This window comes from Diadema setosum, chromosome 22 (assembly GCF_964275005.1).
Source record: "Diadema setosum chromosome 22, eeDiaSeto1, whole genome shotgun sequence".
In the NCBI taxonomy this organism is placed as follows: Eukaryota; Metazoa; Echinodermata; class Echinoidea; order Diadematoida; family Diadematidae; genus Diadema; species Diadema setosum.
This window is the reverse complement of record NC_092706.1, coordinates 3741656-3766111: the sequence shown is the minus strand read 5'-3', so window position 1 is coordinate 3766111 and position 24456 is coordinate 3741656. Positions and strand designations below refer to the sequence as shown.

Genomic DNA, 24456 nt, shown 5'->3' with positions numbered 1-24456 from the left:
ATCAAAATTTTACCATTGAATTCGAAATATTTTACTCTTTCTTATCAGACTTACTAATTTGGACTGGATTTCCCGTTTAAAAGGCAGTAAAGAAATAAACTAATTTAATTACATATTCAAATCTATGCATATTTTGGCCTCTTCAACAAGTAGTACAGGTGTGTAAGACTTGCCTGACAAAGCGACACTAAATCTATGTCAATTCGATTTTAAACACTGATATGAATCCCTGATAAGTTCTTCAGAAAATCTTTTCCACAGCCACTTGAATAATTCATAAAAACTGGTCAACAATGGTGCTTATACTAAAAATACGTTGTAGCAGAATTTCAATACATGCACCAGTCTGAGAAAAACATGAACAAGCATCCCAGTGGACCTAGGTAATGCATTATGCTTGTTGAATTATACAATGTATAGTTTATCCCCTGATCATTATTATGTGGCCAGAAGATTATCTCAGTATGTGCCATATTTTTTCCTCTTTTTCAGACAACGCGGATACGCCCACAAAAATATTTTCTAACGCAGATAATATCATCTATCAATAACTGCTAAAGTGCTAAGACCAAGAAATCTGAATGTACATTCCCCTATAAACTGGGCGTAACTTGCATTATTCCATGTTTCTAATATGAGTAACACAAGAACTTGCGTGAAAACATGCAAGTTATGCTCAATCTAGACCGCTTCGCTCAGTCTAGTCATAGCTTCGGCCAGATGGTCAAAACAATAGCTCAGTGCTCTGCTTTGTCCGGTGCTCTAACGCCTATCATCCACGGTCACGGTCAGCGAGTCCGCGCGGTCATTGGACAATGAGCTGTCATTGCCAAAGGGATGGAGGGATGCGGATTGGATGGGACCGTTGACTGGCGTGAGGATTTGACAGGATAATGTAAGTGGAATGACTGGACTATTCAAGAACACGATCGGCGGAGATCACACGCCACCTGTGATCTACCGACCGATATTATTACAACTTTCCTCCTTCGTGATGAAGGTGAATGACAAGACTATTGGCAGACATGGTATAAATACTGCTGCTTCAGAAGGAAGGCTCATCATTCTTTGACTTCCAACCATCGATACTACGTCTGCCTCAAGTGCTCGCCTCCAAGTTCTACATACTTATTGTACCTGAAAGTGTACTTTGGATTTACAGTGCAGTTTATTATCATCGTGATACTGAACGAACGCCAAGACTATTAGGATGGCAACGAGTGTCAAGTCAAAGTATTTACAGGTATGTTTGCACTCTCGTTATTTACCGAGTATGTACTCTGAAACCATTATGATTTTCTTTGGATGAAATGTCAATATATGGTGCTTAATTTTTCCTCTTCTTTTTTCCCCCAAGAACTCTTTTTTTAATTTCAGCTTGGATCGTTCATATCAGTTTCTGTCAAGAATTCTGGCGCTGTAAATGTCATTCAATTAATAATTTTCCTCTTTCATTTTCTTCATTCCAGCTCTCCGACGAGGATGCATCTTGTATCGGCAAGCCGAGCCCTCTGGCCTTGTTGGCTGCTACCTGCCGGAAGATTGGCACAGCGTCGTCTCGTACTGCAGCTAGAACGCCTTCTCCTCGTCTCGCGTCCGACTCGACGTCAGACTTGTTGTCAGCGCCGGTCGTCAAAGTACCCTGCCATCAGCTACCACCAACGCCGCCACCATCTCCCCCGTACGTCTCGGTGTCACCTGCTGCTTCGCCCGTTAGTATAGAGCGTTCATCGCCATTGCCTGCGTCAACCACCTGTTACACCACGCAACCACCGGTGTGTCCGTCTCCCCAGCAACCAAGCACCACTCACCCGGCTTACCGTCCGACGAGCGTCCGCTACTCTCCGTACACCATGATTCCAGCTCGCCGAAGTACCAGTCCAGTCGCCTGTTCCAGCCCGTGCTGTCTTGGACCGCAGTACCTCCCATACCCAGCGGCCTACCACCAGCAATCAAGCATCTGCTCCAGCGATTATTACCCGGTACCATTCACGCATGTTCCCGTGTTTGGAGTGTACGACCAGCATCAGCTCAGGGCACCGGTTGCATCGATCTCGTCGCTGAAGACCCGACCAGCGAGACGTCAACCGAGGAAAGCAGCAGAGCAGGAAGACGAGGAGGAGATCATCGACGTCGTGTCTCTTTGAAGTGGAGATTGATATAGACTTTGGGTCAAGACGTCCCTGGAGTTTCTTTATGCTAAATACTTCTTGGTTTGTCAAATGTGTGTTGTGTCTAAATGCTTGAACAAGATTCTGTTCAGGTGAGAAAGTAAATATAAAATAAATATAAAATGAATAAGTAAATATAAAATAAAAAAATATACTGAAGGTCATCTGTGTGCAGGTGAATTAAGAATTCTGTCATATACGGGTGTTCTTACGTGTTTGCGTGTGTGTGTGTGTGTGTGTGTGTGTGTGTAGTCTGTGAAATGCCACATTATCTCACAAAAATGAACGAAAGTGAGGAACTGATAGATGTGAATATGCAGGAGTAATTGTACACATATACCACAACTCCACACAATACTACACCCAACGATGCTCCGTACATCATAATCCAAACTGAATATCCACATCTTGTTTAAACAGTGAAGTAAAGTGTATTAAGCCAAATATAGGACTTACACAGACGGGTAGAAGTTTCGTTACGAATTCTTCGTATGTGTGTGTGTGTGTGTGTGTGATGTGTAACATTATGTCAACGAAACCAAGAGAGAGAGAGAAGTTACATTAATACAGTTGTAGTAGGTGAAACACAAGAAAGAGGGAAAATACTATGCCTCCAGATCGCCATTACAACACACTGACACATGATACTATACCAACAGAGCTCTTTATCTTGGTCACAAACTGTTACAAATAATCGACTTTACTGGAACAAAATATCCAACAAACTCTCAAATTCCACTTGATCAAGATGACTTTGATAAATGGGATAAAATCAAGCAAGCTTTAGACGAGTAGAAGCTTCACCAAAAACACCCCTAAAACAAACAAAAGAAAAGTTATGAGACTCAATAAAAGTGTAATGTTTCAGATGTTATATCGAACGGGGGTATTACTGGCATCCACACACACACACACCTTTCAACGCTTTAGATGCTTAAAGCACATTTCCGATAGCAAGTCGTCATTTGTAAAGTTAAATATAAAAATTGCATTAAGTGAATGATTCCTATAACATCTTACACGTTTTGATATCAAGTCCGAAAACAAAGAGAACCCACGGAAGTTTTACAGGATTTGTTTGACTAGAGACTTACCCCCTCACATTCCCATGTACTCGTGACAAATATTATTACCATTCTGTGTAAATAGGTGAAACTAAAAGATGTTTAATCTTGGATATATTTGGGCTGACTTCAATGAAAACTCCAGCACTAAATTTGTGTGTATTGCTGCTTTTGACATGGTTTGGAATTGTAGTTGAAATATTTGATAATCACACACACACACACACACACACACACACACACAGTCTGTGTGTGTGTGTGTCTCCCTCTTTCTTTCTTTTGCTATTTTTTCTCTTTTTGAATTCTCTTTAACTAACTTTCACTTTGGTCTATCTATTATTATCAATAATGCCCGTCCCGTGGTGTACTATAACCCTTTCATTTATCTCTCCTCCCATGGAGACTATATAAGTAAGGTCTCATGGCATATACGATTTGTATGTCCACTCTACAGGTTGGCCACGCAGCTCATGAATACAAAAGGAGGCGGAGAATAGTTTTCACGCAGTCTGAGTACGATGATCGAGGAGATTATGATGTACTCTTAGCTATTAAAATAATAATATATCAATTTATAAAGCGCAAAACCTATAGACATATATTCTTCTGCGCTGCAAAAGCTTCTGATGTGCTTAATAATAATAAACAATTAAATGAAAAGATGTGTTTTTAGCCGTGATTTAAAAACTGCTACGGTTGGGGATTTCCGGACTTCTAATGGTAGATCATTCCAGAGTTTGGGAGCAGCACAGGCAAATGCTCTGTCTCCCAGTGTTACTTTTGTTTTACATGTTGGAATTTGTAAAAGGAGAGTGTCCTTAAAACTGCGCAAATTGTGACTGTGTCTATGAGATTTGAATATTAATAATTCGGATATATACCTGGGGGCTTGACCAATGAGTGACTTATACACAATCAACAAAATCTTGAACAATATTCGTTTACGAATCGGAAGCCAGTGTAAGTCTTTCAGAAGAGGAATAATCCTTGAAAACCTGGGTTTGTTACAGATAAGCCTTGCGCAGGAGTTTTGGACTCGCTGCAGGCGCCCAACTTGAGAATCAGGGAGTCCATATAATAGCCCGTTACAATAATCCAATTTACTGACAATGCATGCTTGAACGATCGTTTTCATACTGTTCTCATCAAAATATTTCCTGATACGTCTAAGATTATATATCATATGGTATGATGATTTACACACATTTGTGATGTGTGCTACCATGTTCAGATGTGTGTCAAAACACACTCCAAGATTCCTAACAGTGGAAGATGACTTTATGACGGTGCTTCCAACTGATATCCCATCAAAAGAAAGTTTAGATATTTGCTTGGATGTGCCAATCAATAACAGTTCAGTCTTACTGTCATTCAGCATGAGTTTGTTTTGCAGCATCCATTCACGTACATAATTAACACATATTTCCATGTGAGTGATGCTTTGCTGCTGAGCAAGTGCGTCAGGTGTGAACGACAAATACATCTGTGTGTCATCTGCATAGCAGTGACAGGATACACCAGGAAACTTTTCATACACATTTTTGATCAGATTACTTGTGTATAAAGTAAAGAACAGAGGGCCCAGCCGAGACCCCTGTGGGACTCCAGAAGGCACTGGGAAAAAATCTGAACCAGTACCATCTATATCGATCTGTTGATATCTATCTGCTAAGTATGACTTGGTCCATTTCAGAACAACACCATCAATGCCAAAGCAAGTGTTCAATGATTTCACTAAGCGAGAATGATCTATGGTGTCAAAAGCACTGCTCAGATCTAATAAAAGCAATATAGTTACTTTCTGATTGTCCATAGCCATCAATATGTCACTCTTGATTCTTAACAGTGTTGTTTCAGTACTGTGGAATTGTCTATAAGCCGACTGGTTAAAAGGCAGGAGTGCATTAACATTAAGGTGATCAACAATTTGCTGATGGGCAGCACCTTCAACCAACTTAGATACATACTTCAGGTTACTCACAGGCCGCAGATTACAAAACTCCATATCTAGACCAGCCTTCTTCAAAATGGGTTTAACTAAAGCATGTTTCCACTGTGAGGGGAATTGACCAGTTGCCAAAGAGAGATTGATTAAGGATGTTAAAACAGGAATCAGTGCGCTATCACATTGTAAAAGAATCTTTGTAGGCATTGGGTCTAATGCACACGACTTTTTACTGAGCTTAGATATGAGTCTTTCAACATCATGCTCTGAGAGTGGCTTAAAGCTTGTGAACATTGGTGCACTGTGTGAGGTCTCTTGAAGAGAATCTGTGAATGGTTTGCTCAGCACGTTCAATCTTGACTCAATGTCGACGTGAATTTTCATTACTTTGTCATGAAAAAACTTGCCTAAGTCATTCACAAAGGTGTGTTTGTCAATGTGCTGTGGTATTACAGGTTGCTTATTGGCTATGTTCAACAAAGACTTCACCACGTGAAACAAACGTTTTTGGTCGTCTTTGTTTTCCATGACTAAATCATTGTGATACTTTCGGCGGGCTTCATTTAACAAATACAGCATAGAATTACGTTCTGACTTGTAAATATTCCAATCTATGTCTTTCCTAGTTTTCAACCAACACTTTTCAGCCTTCCTTTTCTTCCGTTTCGCGGCCCTGACAGTGTCAGTGAACCAAGGTACTTGGGGACGCAAAACAACTTTCTTTGTTACAACAGGTGCATGCTTATCAATGATGTCACTCAGTGTAGCATCATACAATACAGCCAGTTCATTGACATCACTTGGTATGCGCTTACACAGTTCACTTTCAACAACATCTGTTTTTAGGCTTTCAATATCAATCGTAGACAACCTGCGAAAAGACAATACTTTGAAAGGCAATGGAGGTTTGTATGATTTAAGACAGCACATAACAGGGATATGATCACACAACAGAGAACCATGTGGCCAGGGCTGGCCGATGACAATATCATCTGACTGCCGACAAATCAACAAGTCAAGGGTGTGACCACGTGTGTGTGTGCTAAAATCAACCAATTGCCTGCAGCAAAGAGACTCAAGGAGACTCGAAAAAGATCTTGACTCAGCATTGATAACATCCACATGAATATTGAAATCTCCTGTAATTAGCAGGGGTACATTCGACAACAAGTGACACTGCATATAATCATTAAATTCAGGTATAAATGATGAAACCGACACTGGATGTGATTCTGAATACGGCGGTCTGTAAATATTGATCAATTTCATATGAAACGTGTGATATGAAATAGAATACTCAGCGAACTCGAATGAGTCCTTCTCACCAGCATCTACCATATGAACATCAATTGTCTCTCTGAAGACAAGGCCAGTTCCACCGCCACGGCGGCCACTCCTCGGTCGATGAACAAGACGATATCCGGGAGGGACAAGTTCACGAGAGACTGCCGAATGTGTGTCTTTTAACCAGGTTTCCGTCATGGCAATCAAGTCGACATTGCTGTCGCAGATGAAATCTTGAACAAGAGCGGTCTTATTACACACTGACTGGGCGTTCATGGAACACAACTGGAGATTCAAGGATGATATTGGCTTGTTGTTACGTGAGACAGTATTCTTCTTGCGGCCTCCTCGAGTTCCTCTCCGTGTTCTCTTTCGTTGAATTGCACAAGACTTGATGATGTCGCAAACGTCTCGCGGGAGTTGCAGTTTGGTATGTCTCCATCGCAGAAGTTCACCTGGGGTGTACTTGATTTGACGTTGTCCATGGTGAGATGTGCCGTGGCAACCTGACGCAGGCGATATCTCTCCATTTTGGGTGTTGGGTCCTGGGTTTGGATGAACATCGCCATCATGGAGAATGTCTAGTTGAAAGGAGGCAGTGCAGTTTGGACTGTATAAAATTCTCCTCTTTAGAAAGTGCCTTCTGGTGAATGACCCATGATGAAAAGGATGTAGGGCAGACTGGCCACTGCAATGCACTGGATCACTCAGAAAAGCACAGAGACAAAGAGCAACAAATACTCTGAGATGAATAGGCTGCATTGTGCCTGACTTGTAATCCAGATGTTCACGTTCATCCAAGCAGGAACATAGTAGAATGTGCTACTTACACAGTGATGCATAGGAAGCACAGGGCACACTGAGTACAGCAAAATCCAAATCCAAATCCATCCAGAAATGAATATATCAAAATACTGCGTAAAACCGACACTTCACTGATAGAAACTTGTCTAGCAGTTTCTGAGCACTATTACATAGATGGTGGTAATAGTATAATCAAATGAAATGTCCAAAAAACAAGCAATCAGAAGCTTTTTTGGAGAGCAAGCAAAAGCATGTGCAGCATGCGTGTGCGCTCAACCAATCAGATATTAAGATGGGACAAAAGATGGCTGCTATCACTTGGTCCATCCTGTAGAATGCTGAGCGACCGGTACGGCACGAATGAAGAAGATCAAAGGATAGCTCAGACCTTACCGACTTGTCTATTTTTAATTTGGTCCTCCTCGCACCTGTCAATCAGTGACGTAGACATTCACTCATCAAAGCTTTCACAGTCAAGTCTGATGTATGCCCTGATTCGCGACGCACGATATCATTTGCACGGGTGTATACCATTCGCATCATATTATAGTGGCTTTTACAGTTCGTTAAAAATTAGTCACTTTCTCTCTTTCTTTTGGTCCGTTAATGATAACATTACTCAAATTCTTTTTGGTAGACTTATACAATATCAATAAATAAGACAAAAGCGCAGAAGGAGAGGTACCCTCTGTCAAGGTTTAAGGGATCCAGACATAGTGTTTCATACAATGTCTTTCAGAATCGACGACAACCGTGATGGTCCTAGAGATCCCATGCAGGAAAAGTCGAAATTTTGACGCCAATACACACACACACACACACACACACCACAAAAAACCCTATGTAGGCCTATACATAAATCATTGTAAATATATATATATTTTTTAAACACACCCCGAGATACTCCCCTATGTATGTGACGATAATGAGTTTATGTGAAAAGAGAAATTTGTTAGAATCTTAACTTTCTAACTTTTGTTAAAGACAACTAAGGGATGTGATACTGAAACGAGTTTGGCTTTCTCTGTTATAATATTTGACCCCTCCCCCCCCCCCCCCCCGAATCATAAACCTACTAGACATAATGCTTTAGGACTCATGTTACGATTTATTCATATTGATGTGTATGTGGAAAGATTTGTGCCGAATCATTCCTGGTAAAGATGTAGCTATTATTATAGACTGTTACTTCTGTACGCAGTTGCATCGTTGTGTTTGGAGCTTAAATTTTGATAATGAATTTGCAATCATCACTGCATTGTCCACGTTTTATAAAAAAAAAATAATGCATTTGGCCATAAAAGGTAGTCAAGTGAAAGTCAAGACACCAATCAAAATTGGGAGATGCTTCCGACATTTTCATGGAAAACAATCGTTTGGCAAACGAAATAAACCGGTTTTGTAACACGCGTAAATTTATGCATGTGATGATGAAGGATTTACCACAGCAACATGTAAGCTGAATTCCATGTATTGAAATGGTAGTCAAGAATAATAGACCATGCAGTTTACTTACACACACGGAAATTTAAATTTCATGCATATTCTTGGCATCTCAACAGAGATTTCCCCCGGCAGCCAGAATTTTTCCCGAGGTTTGCCCGATGTAGCAGCAACAACTCCATGCAAATTACATTCCAAATATTGGCACGCTTTGATGATATTCAGGTGACTGGCATAACTTGTTACGTGGTCATTAAAAGAAACATATCCATAAATTATTGAATACACCATGTTAGGTATATAAGAGATTCTTACACAGCCTGCTTCCTGTAAAACAAATGTGCATCTTGTGAAACGAGATTTTTTTTTTTCATACATTCAGAGACGTCACCCGAAAATTACCCGACAAAGCAACAACTAATGCTCCAAACTAGATTTTAAGTACCTACATGAAGTCAATTTGTACAGGTGAATGGAATAATTTGTCAGCAGGTATAGAGGACATTATCCGGGAAAATAGTATTCAGGTCACCTGGTCTTGATTTGATTTGATTTGTTCTTTGTATATGACATTGCCTTACACTTACATTTCAGCCAACTTGGTACCAGCAGTTGATAATTTGTATAGCTATGAATCTCCGATGCTTGAAATGATATCTAGTACCAGTCCTGTACATCAGTTGTAATCACGCAGACAGCTAATTCATCACAACTCCATTTGACCTCCCGCCAAGCCATCTTCAGCCACTGATGGTCAAAACAAAAGCTCACTGCTCCGTCTTTTGTCCGGTGCGCTATAACGCCTGTCACCTACGGTCACGGTCAGCGAGTCCGCACGGTCATTGGACAATGAGCTGTCATTGCCAAAGGGTTGGAGAGATGCGGATTGGATGGGACCGTTGACTGGCGTGAGGATTTGACAGGATAATGTGAGTGGAATGACTGACTATTCAAGAATACGATCGGCGGAGATCACACGCCATCTGTGATCTACCGACCGCTATTATTACAACTTTCCTCCTTCGTGATGAAGGTGAATGACAAGTCTATTGGCAGACATGGTATAAATACTGCTGCTTCAGAAGGAAGGCTCATCATTCTTTGACTTCCAACCATCGATACTACGTCTGCCTCAAGTGCTCGCCTCCAAGTTCTACATACTTATTGTACCTGAAAGTGTACTTTGGATTTACAGTGCAGTTTATTATCATCGTGATACCGAACGAACGCCAAGGCTATTAGGATGGCAACGAGTGTCAAGTCAAAGTATTTACAGGTATGTTGCACTCTCGCTATTTGCTGAGTATGTACTCTGAAACCATTATGATTTTCTTTTGATGAAATGTCAATTAATATGGTGCTTAATTTTTCCTCTTCTTTTTACCAAGAACTATTTTAATTTCAGCTTGAATCGTTCATATCAGTTTCTATCAAGAATTCTGTTGCTGTAAATGTCATTTAAGTAATAATTTCCTCTTTTTTCCCTTCATTCCAGCTCTCCGACGAGGATGCATCTTGTATCGGCAAGCCGAGCCCTCTGGCCTTGTTGGCTGCTACCTGCCGGAAGATTGGCACAGCGTCGCCTCGTACTGCAGCTAGAACGCCTTCTCCTCGCCCCGCGTCCGGCTCGACGTCAGACTTGTTGTCAGCGCCGGTCGCCAAAGTACCCTGCCATCAGCTACCACCAACACCGCCTCCATCTCCCCCGTACGTCTCGGTGTCACCTGCTGCTTCGCCCGTGGGCATCGATCGTTCATCGCCATTGCCTGCGTCAACCACCTGCTACACCACGCAACCACCGGTGTGTCCGCCTCCCCATCAACCAAACAGCACTCACCCGGCTTACCGTCCGACGAGCGTCCGCTACTCTCCGTACACCATGATTCCAGCTCGCCGAAGTACCCGTTACCCACCCGTCTGTTCCAGCCCGTGCTGTCTTGGACCGCAGTACCTCCCATACCCAGCGGCCTACCACCAGGGATCGAGCATCTGCTCCAGCAGTTACTACCCGGTACCATTCACGCATGTTCCCGTGTTCGGAGTGTACGACCAGCATCAGCTCAGGGCACCGGTTGCGTCGGTCTCGTCGATGAAGACCCGACCAGCGAGACGTCAACCGAGGAAAGCAGCAGAGCAGGAAGACGAGGAGGAGATCATCGACGTCGTGTCTCTTTGAAGTGGAGATTAATATGGACTTTGGGTCAAGACGTCCCTGGAGTTTCTTTATGCTAAAGACTTCTTGGTTTGTCAAATGTGTGTTGTGTCTAAATGCTTGAACAAGATTCTGTTCAGGTGAGAAAGTAAATTAAAAATATACTGAAGGTCATGAAGTTTACACCGCTTATTGTCTGTGTATGACTGAAGTATGACTGGTGTCCACGTTAGTGCAGATCTGTGTGAAGGTGAATTAAGAATTCTGTCATATACGGGTGTTCTTACGTGTTTGCGTATGTGTGTGTGTGTGTGTGTGTGTGTGTGTAGCCTGTGAAATGCCACATTATCTCACAAAAATGAACGAAAGTGAGGAACTGATAGAAGTGAATATGCAGGAGTAATTGTATACATATACCACAACACCACACAATACTACACCAACGATGCTCCTTACATTAATCCAAACTGAATATCCACATCTTGTTTAAACAGTGAAGTAAAGTGTGTTGGGCCAGATATAGGACTTATACAGACTGGTAGAAGTTTCGTTACGAATTCTTCGTGTGTGTGTGTGTGTGTGTGTGTGTGTGCAGTATTGTGATGTGTAAGATTATGTCAACGAAACAAGAGAGAGAGATGGCATTAATACAGCTGTAATAAGTGGAGCAGATATGCAGGATGAACTAACACAGCTCTTTATCGCTGTCACGAACTGTTACAAATAATCGAGTATACTGGAACAAAATATCCAACAAACTCTCAGATTCCACTTGATCAACATGACTTTGATAAATGGGATAAAATCAAGCAAGCTTTAGACGATAAGAAGCTCCACCAAAAACACCCCTGAAACAAACAAAAGAAAAGTTATGAGACTCAATAAAAGTGTAATGTTTCAGATGTTATATCGAACGGGGGCATTACTGGCATCCACACACACACACATTCACACACACCTTTCAACGCTTTAGATGTTTAAAGCACATTTCCGATAGCCAGTTGTCATTTGTAAAGTTAAATATAAAAATTGCATTAAGTGAATGATTCCTATAACATCTTACATGTTTTGATATCAAGTCCGAAAACAAAGAGAACCCACGGAAGTTTTACAGGATTTGTTTGACTAGAGACTTACCTCCTCACATTCCCATGTACTCGTGACAAATATTACCATTCTATGAAAATAGGTGAAACTAAAAGATGTCTTATCTTCGATATATTTAGACTTACCTCCTCACATTCCCATGTACTCGTGACAAATATTACCATTCTATGAAAATAGGTGAAACTAAAAGATGTCTTATCTTCGATATATTTGGGCTGACTTCAATGAAAACTCCAGCACTAAATTTGTGTGTATTGCTGCATTTGACATGGTTTGGAATTGTAGTTGAAATATTTGATAATCATACACACACACACACACACATACACACACTGTCTTTGTGTGTGTGTGTCCCTCTTTATTTCTTTTGCTATTTTTTCTCTCTTTAAATTCTCTTTTACTAACTTTCACTTTGGCCTATCTATTATTATCAATAATGCCCGTCCCGTGGTGTACTATAACCCTTTCATTTATCTCTCCTCCCATGGAGACTATATAAGTAAGGTCTTATGGCATATGATTTGTATGTCCACTCTACAGGTTGGCCACGCAGCTCATGAATACAAAAGGAGGCGGAGAATAGTTTACACTCAGTCTGAGTACGATGATCGAGGAGATTATGATGTACTCTAAGCTATTAAGATGGAACAAAAGATGGCTGCTATCTCTTGGTCCATCCTGTAGAATGCTGAGAGACCGGTACGGCACGAATGAAGAAGATCAAAGGATAGCTCAGATCTTACCGACTTGTCTATTTTTAATTTGGTCCTCCTCGCACCTGTCAATCAGTGACGTAGACATTCACTCATCAAAGCTTGCACAGTCAAGTCTGATGTATGCCCTGATTCGCGACGGACGATATCATTTGCACGGGTGTATACCATTCGCATCATATTATAGTGGCTTTTACAGTTCGTTAAAATTAGTCACTTTCTCTCTTTCTTTTGGTCCGTTAATGATAACATTACTCAAATTCTTTTTGGTAGACTTACACGATATCAATAAATAAGACAAAAGCGCAGAAGGAGAGGTACCCTCTGTCAAGGTTTAAGGGATCCAGACATAGTGTTTCATACAATGTCTTTCAGAATCGACGACAACCGTGATGGTCCTAGAGATCCCATGCAGGAAAAGTCGAAATTTTGACGCCAACACACACACACACACACACACACACACACACCACAAAAAACCCTATGTAGGCCTATACATAAATCATTGTAAATATATATATTTTTTTAAACACACCCCGAGATATTCCCCTATATATGTGACGATAATGAGTTTATGTGAAAAGAGAAATTTGTTAGAATCTTAACTTTCTCACTTTTGTTAAAGACAACTAAGGGATGTGATACTGAAACGAGTTTGGCTTTCTCTGTTATAATATTTGACCCCTCCCCCCCCCCCCCCCAATCATAAACCTACGAGACATAATGCTTTAGGACTCATGTTACGATTTTTTCATATTGATGTGTATGTGGAAAGATTTGTGCCAAATCATTCCTGGTAAAGATGTAGCTATTATTATAGACTGTTACTTCTGTACGCAGTTGCATCGTTGTGTTTGGAGCTTAAATTTTGATAATGAATTTGCAATCATCACTGCATTGTCCACGTTTTATAAAAAAAATAATGCATTTGGCCATAAAAGGTAGTCATGTGAAAGTCAAGACACCAATCAAAATTGGGAGATGCTTCGGACATTTTCATGGAAAACATAATCGTTTGGTAAACAAAATAAACCGGTTTTGTAACACGCGTAAATTTATGCATGTGATGAAGGATTTGCCACAGCAACATGGAAGCTGAATTCCATGTATTGAAATGGTAGTCAAGAATAATAGACCATGCAGTTTACTTACACACACGGAATTTTAAATTTCATGTATATTCTTGGCATCTGAACAGAGATTTCCCCCGGCAGCCAGAATTTTTCCCGAGGTTTGCCCGATGTAGCAGCAACAACTCCATGCAAATTACATTCCAAATATTGACGATATTGATGATATTCAGGTGACTGGCATAACTTGTTTCGTGGTCCATAAATTATTGAATACATCATGTTAGGTAAGAAATTCTTACACTGCCTGCTTCCTGTAAAACATAAATGTGCATTTTGTGAAACCAGATTTTTTTTTTTCATACATTCAGAGACGTCGCCCGAAAATTACCCGACAAAGCAACAACTTAATGCTCCAAACTAGATATTAAGTACCTAGATGCAGTCAATTTGTACAGGTGAATGGAATAATTTGTCAGCAGGTATCGAGGACATTATCCGGGAAAATAGTATTCAGGTCACCTGGGCCCCGTTGCTAGAAACTTTGCGTTTAAACGCAATCTGAGTTTCTTGCAACGGGGCCCTGGTCTTGATTTGATTTGATTTATTCTTTGTATAAATTATGACATTGAATTACACTTACATCAATTTTCAGCCAACTTGGTATATACCAGCAGTTGATAATTTGTATATGAATCTCCGATGCTTGAAACGATATCTAGTACCAGTCCTGTACATCAGTTGTAATCACGCAGACAGCTAATTCATCACAACTCCATTTGACTTCCAGCCAAGCCATCTTCAGCTATTGACTGATGGTCAAAATAAAAGCTCACTGCTCCGTCTTTTGTCCGGTGCGCTATAACGCCTGTCACCCACGGTCGCGGTCAGCGAGTCCGCGCGGTCATTGGACAATGAGCTGTCATTGGCAAAGGGTTGGAGGGATGCGGATTGGATAGGACCGTTGAGTGGCGTGAGGATTTGACAGGATAATGTGAGTGGAATGACTGGACTATTCAAGAACACGATCGGCGGAGATCACACGCCACCTGTGATCTACCGACCGCTATTATTACAACCATGGTGGTTCATCCTTCGTGATGAAGGTGAATGACAAGATTATTGGCAGACATGGTATAAATACTGCTGCTTCAGAAGGAAGGCTCATCATTCTTTGACTTCCAACCATCGATACTACGTCTGCCTCAAGTGCTCGCCTCCAAGTTCTACATACTTATTGTACCTGAAAGTGTACTTTGGATTTACAGTGCAGTTTATTATCATCGTGACACCGAACGAACGCCAAGGCTATTAGGATGGCAACGAGTGTCAAGTCAAAGTATTTACAGGTATGTTGCACTCTAATTATTTGACGAGTATGTATTCTGAAACCATTATGATTTTCTTTGGATGAAATGTCAATATAATATGGTGCTTAATTTTTCCTCTTCTATTTACCAAGAACTCTTTTAATTTCAGTTTGAATCGTTTATATCAGTTTCTGTCAAGAATTCTGTTGCTGTAAATGTCATTTAAGTAATAATATTTCCTCTTTCATTTTCTTCATTCCAGCTCTCCGACGAGGATGCATCTTGCATCGGCAAGCCGAGCCCTCTGGCCTTGTTGGCTGCTACCTGCCGGAAGATTGGCACAGCGTCTCCTCGTACTGCAGCTAGATCGCCTTCTCCTCGTCCCGCGTGCGGCTCGACGTCAGACTTGTTGTTAGCGCCGGTTGCCAAAGTACCCTGCCATCAGCTACCACCAACGCCGCCACCATCTCCCCCGTACGTCTCGGTGTCACCTGCTGCTTCGCCCGTGGATATCGAACGTTCATTGCCATTGCCTGCGTCAACCACCTGCTACATCACGCAACCAGCGGTGTGTCCTCGTCATCATCACGTATTGTTCTTATCTTTTTTCATAGATAAATTTTGGCGAGCGAGCGCAGCGAGCGAGCCGAAAATTTTTGTATTTCAGCTTACAAAACATGGAATTCTTGTCATTTTTTGCTTATTGAATCTCACAATTATAGTGACAACCTTATAGATAACGATTTATACCAACAAACTGAGGACTTGAAAAAATACTCTAAATTAGTACGAGCGAGTGAGCCGAAATTTGTATATTTCTGCGTCATCATTACGTTTTTTTCTTATCTTTTTTGATTTTTTTTCGCCCCCCTCCGCCGTATGTTCGAAACCGTTGGCGTCCTCTTTTGATCCAATTGCCGATCGCTTCAGAACGAATGAAATTGCAGTGTCGCTGCTCCGTGTAACATTTTTCCTGCTAAATATAAAATGACATGAGTGAACACAATAGACATTATCACTTTGTCCGCGTCATCGTCACGTTTTGTTCTTATCTTCTTCTCTTTTTTATACAAATTCTGGCGAGCAAGCGCAGCGAGCGAGCCGAAAATTGTTGTATTTCAGCGTACAAATCATGAAACTCTTGTCATTTTTTGCTTATTAAATCTTACAATAAAAACTAATCAAGATATAGTGACGGCCTTACATAGATAACGATTTATACCAACAAACTGAGGACTTGAAAAAATACTCTATATTAGTACGAGCGAGTGAGCCGAAATTTGTATATCTCCCCGTCATCATTACGTTTTGTTCTTATCTTGTTTGATTTGTTGTCGTTGTTTTTTGCGCCCCCCCCCCGTATGTTCGAAACCGTTGACACCCTCTTTTGATCCAATTGGCGATCGCTTCAGAACGAATGAAATTGCAGCCGCTGCTCCGTGAAACATTTTGCCTGCTAAATATAAAATGACATGTGTGAACACAATAGACACTGTCATCATCACGTTTTGTTCTTACCTTCTTTTTTATATAAATTTTGGCGAGCGAGCGCAAAAATATTTTCTAACGCAGATAATATCATCTATCAATAACTGCTAAAGTGCTAAGACCAACAAATCTGAATGTACATTCCCCTATAAACTGGGCGTAACTTGCATTATTCCATGTTTCTAATATGAGTAGCACAAGACCTTGCGTGGAAACATGCAAGTTATGCCCAAATGTAGACCGCTTTGCTCAGTCTAGTCATAGCTTCGGCCAGATGGTCAAAACAATAGCCGGTGCTCTAACGCCTGTCACCCACGGTCACGGTCAGCGAGTCCGGGCGGTCATTGGACAATGAGCTGTCATTGGCAAAGGGTTGGAGAGATGCGGATTGGATGGGACCGTTGAGTGGCGTGAGGATTTGACAGGATAATGTGACTGGATATGACTGGACTATTCAAGAACACGATCGGCGGAGATCACACGCCACCTGTGATCTACCGACCGCTATTATTACAACTTTCCTCCTTCGTGATGAAGGTGAATGACAAGTCTATTGGCAGACATGGTATAAATACTGCTGCTTCATGAGGCCTCAAGTGCTCGCCTCCAAGTTCTACATACTTATTGTACCTGAAAGTGTACTTTGGATTTACAGTGCAGTTTATTATCATCGTGAAAGCCGGGTCTGAACGAACGTCAAGGCTATTAGGATGGCAACGAGTGTCAAGTCAAAGTATTTACAGGTATGTTGCACTCTAGCTAGCCGAGTATGTACTCTGAAACCATTATGATTTTCTTTTGATGAAATGTCAATATATGGCGCTTAATTTTTCCTCTCTTTTTTTTTTAACCAAAAACTCTTTTTAATTTCAGCTTGAATCGTTCATATCAGTTTCTATCAAGAATTATGTTGCTGTAAATGTCATTTAAGTAATAATTTCCTCTTTTTTTTTCTTCATTCCAGCTCTCCGACGAGGATGCATCTTGTATCGGCAAGCCGAGCCCTTTGGCCTTGTTGGCTGCCACCTGTCGGAAGATTGGCACAGCGTCGCCTCGTACTGCAGCTAGAACGCCTTCTCCTCGCCCCGTGTCCGGCTCGACGTCAGATTTGTTGTCAGCGCCGGTCGCCAAAGTACCCTGCCATCAGCTACCACCAACACCGCCTCCATCTCCCCCGTACGTCTCGGTGTCACCTGCTGCTTCGCCCGTGGGCATCGATCGTTCATCGCCATTGCCTGCGTCAACCACCTGCTACACCACGCAATCACCAGTGTGTCCGCCTTCCCATCAACCAAGCACCACTCACCCTGCTTACCGTCCGACAAGCGTTCGCTACTCTCCGTACACCATGATTCCAGCTCGCCGAAGTACCCGTTGCCCAGTCGCCTGTGCTAGCCCGTGCTGCCTTGGACCGCAGTACTTCCCATACCCAGCGGCCTACCACCAGGGATCGAGCATCTGCCCCACAAGTTACTACCCGGTACCATTCACGCATGTTCCCGTGTTTGGAGTGTACGACCAGCATCAGCTCAGGGCACCGGTTGCGTCGGTCTCGTCGCTGAAGACCCGACCAGCGAGACGTCAACCGAGGAAAGCAGCAGAGGAAGAAGACGAGGAGGAGATCATCGACGTCGTGTCTCTTTGAAGTGGAGATTGATATGGACTTTGGGTCAAGACGTCCCTGGAGTTTCTTTATGCTAAAGACTTCTTGGTTTGTCAAATGTGTGTTGTGTCTAAATGCTTGAACAAGATTCTGTTCAGGTGAGAAAGTAAATTAAAAATATACTGAAGGTCATGAAGTTTACACCGCTTATTGTCTGTGTATTGATTACGAGAAGTATGACTGGTGTCCACGTTAGTGCTGATCTGTGTGCAGGTGAATTAAGAATTCTGTCATATACGGGTGTTCTTACGTGTTTGCGTGTGTGTCTGTGTGTGTGTGTGTGTGTAGTCTGTGAAATGCCATATTATCTCACAAAAATGAACAAAAGTGAGGAACTGATAGATGTGAATATGCACGAGTAATTGTACACATATACCACAACACCACACAACAATGCTCCTTACATTATAATCCAAACTGAATATCCACATCTTGTTTAAACAGTGAAGTAAAGTGTGTTGAGCCAGATAGAAGTTTCGTTACGAATTCTTCGTGTGTGTGTGTGTGTGTGTGCGTGTGTGTGATGTGTAACATTATGTCAACGAAACCAAGAGAGAGAGAAGTTACATTAATACAGTTGTAGTAGGTGAAACACAGGAAAGAGGGAAAATACTATGCCTCCAGATCGCCATTACAACACACTGACACAATGCTCATGATACTATACCAACAGAGCTCTTTATCTTGGTCACAAACTGTTACAAATAATCGACTTTACTGGAACAAAATATCCAACAAACTCTCAAATTCCACTTGATCAAGATGACTTTGATAAATGGGATAAAATCAAGCAAGCTTTAGACGAGTAGAAGCTTCACCAAAAACACCCCTAAAACAAACAAAAGAAAAGTTATGAGACTCAATAAAAGTGTAATGTTTCAGATGTTATATCGAACGGGGGTATTACTGGCATCCACACACACACACACCTTTCAACGCTTTAGATGCTTAAAGCACATTTCCGATAGCAAGTCGTCATTTGTAAAGTTAAATATAAAAATTGCATTAAGTGAATGATTCCTATAACATCTTACACGTTTTGATATCAAGTCCGAAAACAAAGAGAACCCACGGAAGTTTTACAGGATTTGTTTGACTAGAGACTTACCCCCTCACATTCCCATGTACTCGTGACAAAAATTACCATTCTGTGTAAATAGGTGAAACTAAAAGATGTTTTATCTTGGATATATTTGGGCTGACTTCAATGAAAACTCCAGCACTAAATTTGTGTGTATTGCTGCTTTTGACATGGTTTGGAATTGTAGTTGAAATATTTGATAATCATACACACACACACACACACACACACACACACACACTGTCTCTCTGTTTCTGTGTGTGTGTGTGTGTGTGTGTCTCCCTCTTTCTTTCTTTTGCTATTTTTTCTCTTTTTGAACTCTCCTTTACTAACTTTCACTTTGGTCTATCTATTATTATCAATAATGCCCGTCCCGTAGTGTACTATAACCCTTTCATTTATCTCTCCTTCCAAGCAGCCTATACAAGTAGGGTCTCATGGCATATACGATTTGTATGTCCTCTCTGCAGGTTGGCCACGCAGCTCATGAATACAAAAGGAGGCGGAGAATAGTTTTCACGCAGTCTGAGTACGATGATCGAGGAGATTATGATGTACTCTTAGCTATTAAGATAGGACAAAAGATGGCTGCTATCACTTGGTCCATCCTGTAGAATGCTGAGAGACCGGTACGGCACGAATGAAGAAGATCAAAGGATAGCTCAGATCTTACCGACTTGTCTATTTTTAATTTGGTCCTCCTCGCACCTGTCAATCAGTGACGTAGACATTCACTCATCAAAGCTTGCACAGTCAAGTCTGATGTATGCCTTGATTCGCGACGCACGACATCATTGCACGGGTGTATACCATTCACATCATATCAATAGTATAGTGGCTTTTACAGTTCGCTAAAAATTCATTACTTTCTCGCTTTCTTTTGGTCCTTTAATGATGATATTACTCAAATTCTTTTTGGTAGCTATTAATCATAGATTACTACTTCTGTACACACAGTTGCATGGTTGTGTTTGCAGTTTGAATTTTAACAATGAATTTGCAATTATCACTATGTCTTGTCCACGTTTTATAAAAAAATAATGCATTTGGCCATAAAAGGTAGTAATGTAAAAGTCAAGACACCAATCAAAATTGGGAGATGCTTCGGACATTTTCATGGAAAACATAATCGTTTGGTAAACAAAATAAACCGGTTTTGTAACACGCGTAAATTTATGCATGTGATGAAGGATTTGCCACAGCAACATGTAAGCTGAATTCCATGTATTGAAATGGTAGTCAAGAATAATAGACCATGCAGTTTACTTACACACACGGAATTTTAAATTTCATGCATATTCTTGGCATCTCAACAGAGATCCCCCCCCCCCCCCCCCGGCAGCCAAAGTTTTTTCCCGAGGTTTCCCCGATGTAGCAGCAACAACTCCATGCAAATTACATTCCAAATATTGACACGCTTTGATGATATGCAGGTGACTGGCATAACTTGTTACGTGGTCATTAAAAGAAACATATCCATAAATTATTGAATACATCATGACATAGGTAAGAGATTCTTAGGCTGCTTTCACATAGAAGTATACTATTCGGGTATTCGGGCTCGTTTTTCGAGGGCACGCGGATAGCTTGAATCGAACGATAGGATTTCCTCACACCGGTTCACATAAGAGGGCACTATTCGAAAGTACCGAATACCTGCGAAAAGTATAGCAAAGTGGGAATCGAGCTTGTTCGATTTTCTTGCAGCGTATACCGTCTCTCGTTTATAAAATAATGACACTTTTGGTCTGGATTTGCCCGTTAGCAAATATAAGCATGTAGACCGACATTCTGATGCAGTTTAGAAATTGTTGATAAGATTTGCTGCGATGTAGGAGGAAGAAATCCTCACTACATGGGATGGTGAGTTGACGGTGCGGGTGATGGTGTATTCGGTGCTCGAATAGCGAATAGCGAATAGCGAATACCGAATACCGAATACTTCTATGTGAAAGCAGCCTTACACAGCCTGCTTCCTGTAAAACATAAATGTGCATTTTGTGAAATGAGATTTTTTTTTTCATACATTCAGAGACGTCGCCCGAAAATTACCCGACAAAGCAACAACTAATGCTCCAAACTAGATTTTAGGTACCTAGATGCAGTCAATTTGTACAGGTGAATGGAATAATTTGTCAGCAGGTATAGAGGACATTATCCGGGAAAATAGTATTCAGGTCACCTGGTCTTGATTTGATTTGATTTATTCTTTGTATAAATTATGACATTGAATTACACTTACATCAATTTTCAGCCAACTTGGTATATACCAGCAGTTGATAATTTGTATAGCTATGAATCTCCGATGCTTGAAACGATATCTAGTACCAGTCCTGTACATCAGTTGTAATCACGCAGACAGCTAATTCATCACAACTCCATTTGACTTCCAGCCAAGCCATCTTCAGCTATTGACTGATGGTCAAAACAAAAGCTCACTGCTCCGTCTTTTGTCCGGTGCGCTATAACGCCTGTCACCCACGGTCGCGGTCAGCGAGTCCGCGCGGTCATTGGACAATGAGCTGTCATTGTCAAAGGGTTGGAGGGATGCGGATTGGATGGGACCGTTGAGTGGCGTGAGGATTTGATAGGATAATGTGAGTGGAATGACTGGACTATTCAAGAACACGATCGGCGGAGATCACACGCCACCTGTGATCTACCGATCGCTATTATTACAACTTTCCTCCTTCGTGATGAAGGTGAATGACAAGTCTATTGGCAGACATGGTATAAATACTGCTGCTTCAGAAGGAAGGCTCTTCATTCTTTGACTTCCAACCATCAATACTACGTCTGCCTCAAGTGCTCGCCTCCAAGTTCTACATACTTATTGTACCTGAAAGTGTACTTTGGATTTACAGTACAGTTTATTATCATCGTGATACCGAACGAACGCCAAGGCTATTAGGATGGCAACGAGTGTCAAGTCAAAGTATTTACAGGTATGTTGCACTCTAGTTATTTGACGAGTATGTATTCTGAAACCATTATGATTTTCTTTGGATGAAATGTCGATATAATATGGTGCTTAATTTTTCCTCTTCTTTTTACCAAGAACTCTTTTAATTTCAGTTTGAATCGTTTATATCAGTTTCTATCAAGAATTCTGTTGCTGTAAATGTCATTTAAGTAATAATATTTCCTCTTTCATTTTCTTCATTCCAGCTCTCCGACGAGGATGCATCTTGTATCGGCAAGCCGAGCCCTCTGGCATTGTTGGCTGCTACCTGCCGGAAGATTGGCACAGCGTCGCCTCGTACTGCAGCTAGAACGCCTTCTCCTCGTCCCGCGTCCGGCTCGACGTCAGACTTGTTGTTAGCGCCGGTCGCCAAAGTACCCTGCCATCAGCTACCACCAACGCCGCCACCATCTCCCCCGTACATCTCGGTGTCACCTGCTGCTTCGCCCGTGGGTATCGAACGTTCATCGCCATTGCCTGCGTCAACCACCTGCTACACCACGCAACCAGCGGTGTGTCCGCCTCCCCATCAACCAAGTACAACTCACCCGGCTTACCGTCCGACGAGCGTCCGCTACTCTCCGTACACCATGATTCCAGCTCGCCGAAGTACAAGTTATCCAGTCGCCTGTTCCAGCCCGTGCTGTCTTGGACCGCAGTACCTCCCATACCCAGCGGCCTACCACCAGCAATCAAACAGTTTCTACCCGATACCATTCACGCATGTTCCCGTGTTTGGAGTGTACGACCAGCATCAGCTCAGGGCACCGGTTGCATCGATCTCGTCGCTGAAGACCCGACCAGCGAGACGTCAACCGAGGAAAGCAGCAGAGCAGGAAGACGAGGAGCCGGAGATCATCGACGTCGTGTCTCTTTGAAGTGGAGATTGATATGGACTTTGGGTCAAGATGCCCATGGAGTTTCTTTATGCTAAAGACTTCTTGGCTTGTCAAATGTGTGTTGTGTCTAAATCGCTTGAACAAGCTTCTGTTCACATAAGAAAATTAAACACGATTCATACTGAAAGATTACATCGCTTCTGTACGCATTGATTTAATAAGAAGTACGACTGTATAATCCCGTGAAAGTGTTTTGTGTGTGCAGGGAATTATGAATTCTATCACGAAGTGATGTGCTTATGAATGTGTGTGTGTGTGTGTGTGTGCGTGTGTGTGTGCGTATGCGTAGTGAGTAAAATGTAAGATAATCATGTGATTATGTCACAAAATTGGCTGAAAGTATTCACCTGTTTGAAGTGAATACTCAGGAAAAATTACACAACGCCACTACACCACAAAATATATCCCACACATCTCCTCACATTGTCAAACACCAAACAATATGAAGGATAGATATACAGACTAGTAGAAGTTTCGACAACGAGAGAGAAAGAGAGAGTGAGAGGGAGAGAGAGAGAAACTTTCTTGTAATGATAATCGGCTGTAGTAAATAAGTAGGAGGGGAAAATTATGATACATCTCTACTAAATCTACGCATGCAAGGTGTTTGGATAACACTGTTTATAAACAAAATGTTTATGTTACAGTTACCTGTCGTTGAAGAGAAACTCGGCACATGCATAGTGGGTATCAGTTATAGGGCCTACCTATTCGCTTTTTAAAACACTGTAACTTTAATACAGTATGTCAGCCATAAACAAGGGGGGGGGGTTCAAAATAATAGGAAACGATGATTCATTGGGTCATGCAATGAGTCAATGGAACAGCACCCAAACCGAACAAGCATACTGAGTCGGTAGACCATCGAGTCGATGATGTCATTCTGGATTGTGCTACCGTCTCCGGACATAGAAACTACTCATAAGTTGTCCTGATATCTATTTTCAAGTAACATGTCTTCATTGGTATTGTAATTTTGTCAATTCAAGGGTAGACCCTATACTTTTTTCCTGATTGAGGGGTGGGCGCTCTGTTATCAGTCTTCTTCCTGCATTACAAGTCAGGGATTAACAACTTGCACGGAGTCTATCTCTTGGTAAGCCCAGAATGTCACCTAAAACGAAACAATAGGGGTCAGGAATGTTGGAAACGCCTCTTAACAAGTATACGATTAAAAGGGACAGGCTTAACATCGTTCTATTGAAATCGAGGGTGCCATCTTCATCCTATCCGGGAGAGTAATCAGCGAGGCGGCACAGAGTGAACTGGATCAAAGATTCTTCAGATCTTACCGCGTTGA

The 24456-nt window shown here is 41.7% G+C and overlaps 3 protein-coding genes across 3 annotated transcripts; all 3 read left to right on the top strand.

Moving 5' to 3' along the window:
* Positions 1-9608: 9608 nt before the first annotated feature.
* Positions 9609-10914, top strand: LOC140245438 (uncharacterized). The gene is made up of 2 exons (XM_072325018.1): positions 9609-9987; positions 10207-10914. The coding sequence occupies exons 1-2, from the start codon at positions 9955-9957 to the stop codon at positions 10885-10887; spliced, it is 714 nt and encodes a 237-aa protein (XP_072181119.1). The 5' UTR covers positions 9609-9954; the 3' UTR covers positions 10888-10914.
* Positions 10915-17244: 6330 nt separating this feature from the next.
* LOC140245453 (uncharacterized) lies at positions 17245-18337 on the top strand. Its single transcript, XM_072325030.1, has 2 exons — positions 17245-17294; positions 17516-18337. The coding sequence occupies exons 1-2, from the start codon at positions 17262-17264 to the stop codon at positions 18194-18196; spliced, it is 714 nt and encodes a 237-aa protein (XP_072181131.1). The 5' UTR covers positions 17245-17261; the 3' UTR covers positions 18197-18337.
* A 3458-nt stretch (positions 18338-21795) lies between these two features.
* Positions 21796-23135, top strand: LOC140245556 (uncharacterized). The gene is made up of 2 exons (XM_072325121.1): positions 21796-22240; positions 22464-23135. The coding sequence occupies exons 1-2, from the start codon at positions 22208-22210 to the stop codon at positions 23133-23135; spliced, it is 705 nt and encodes a 234-aa protein (XP_072181222.1). The 5' UTR covers positions 21796-22207.
* Positions 23136-24456: the final 1321 nt, after the last annotated feature.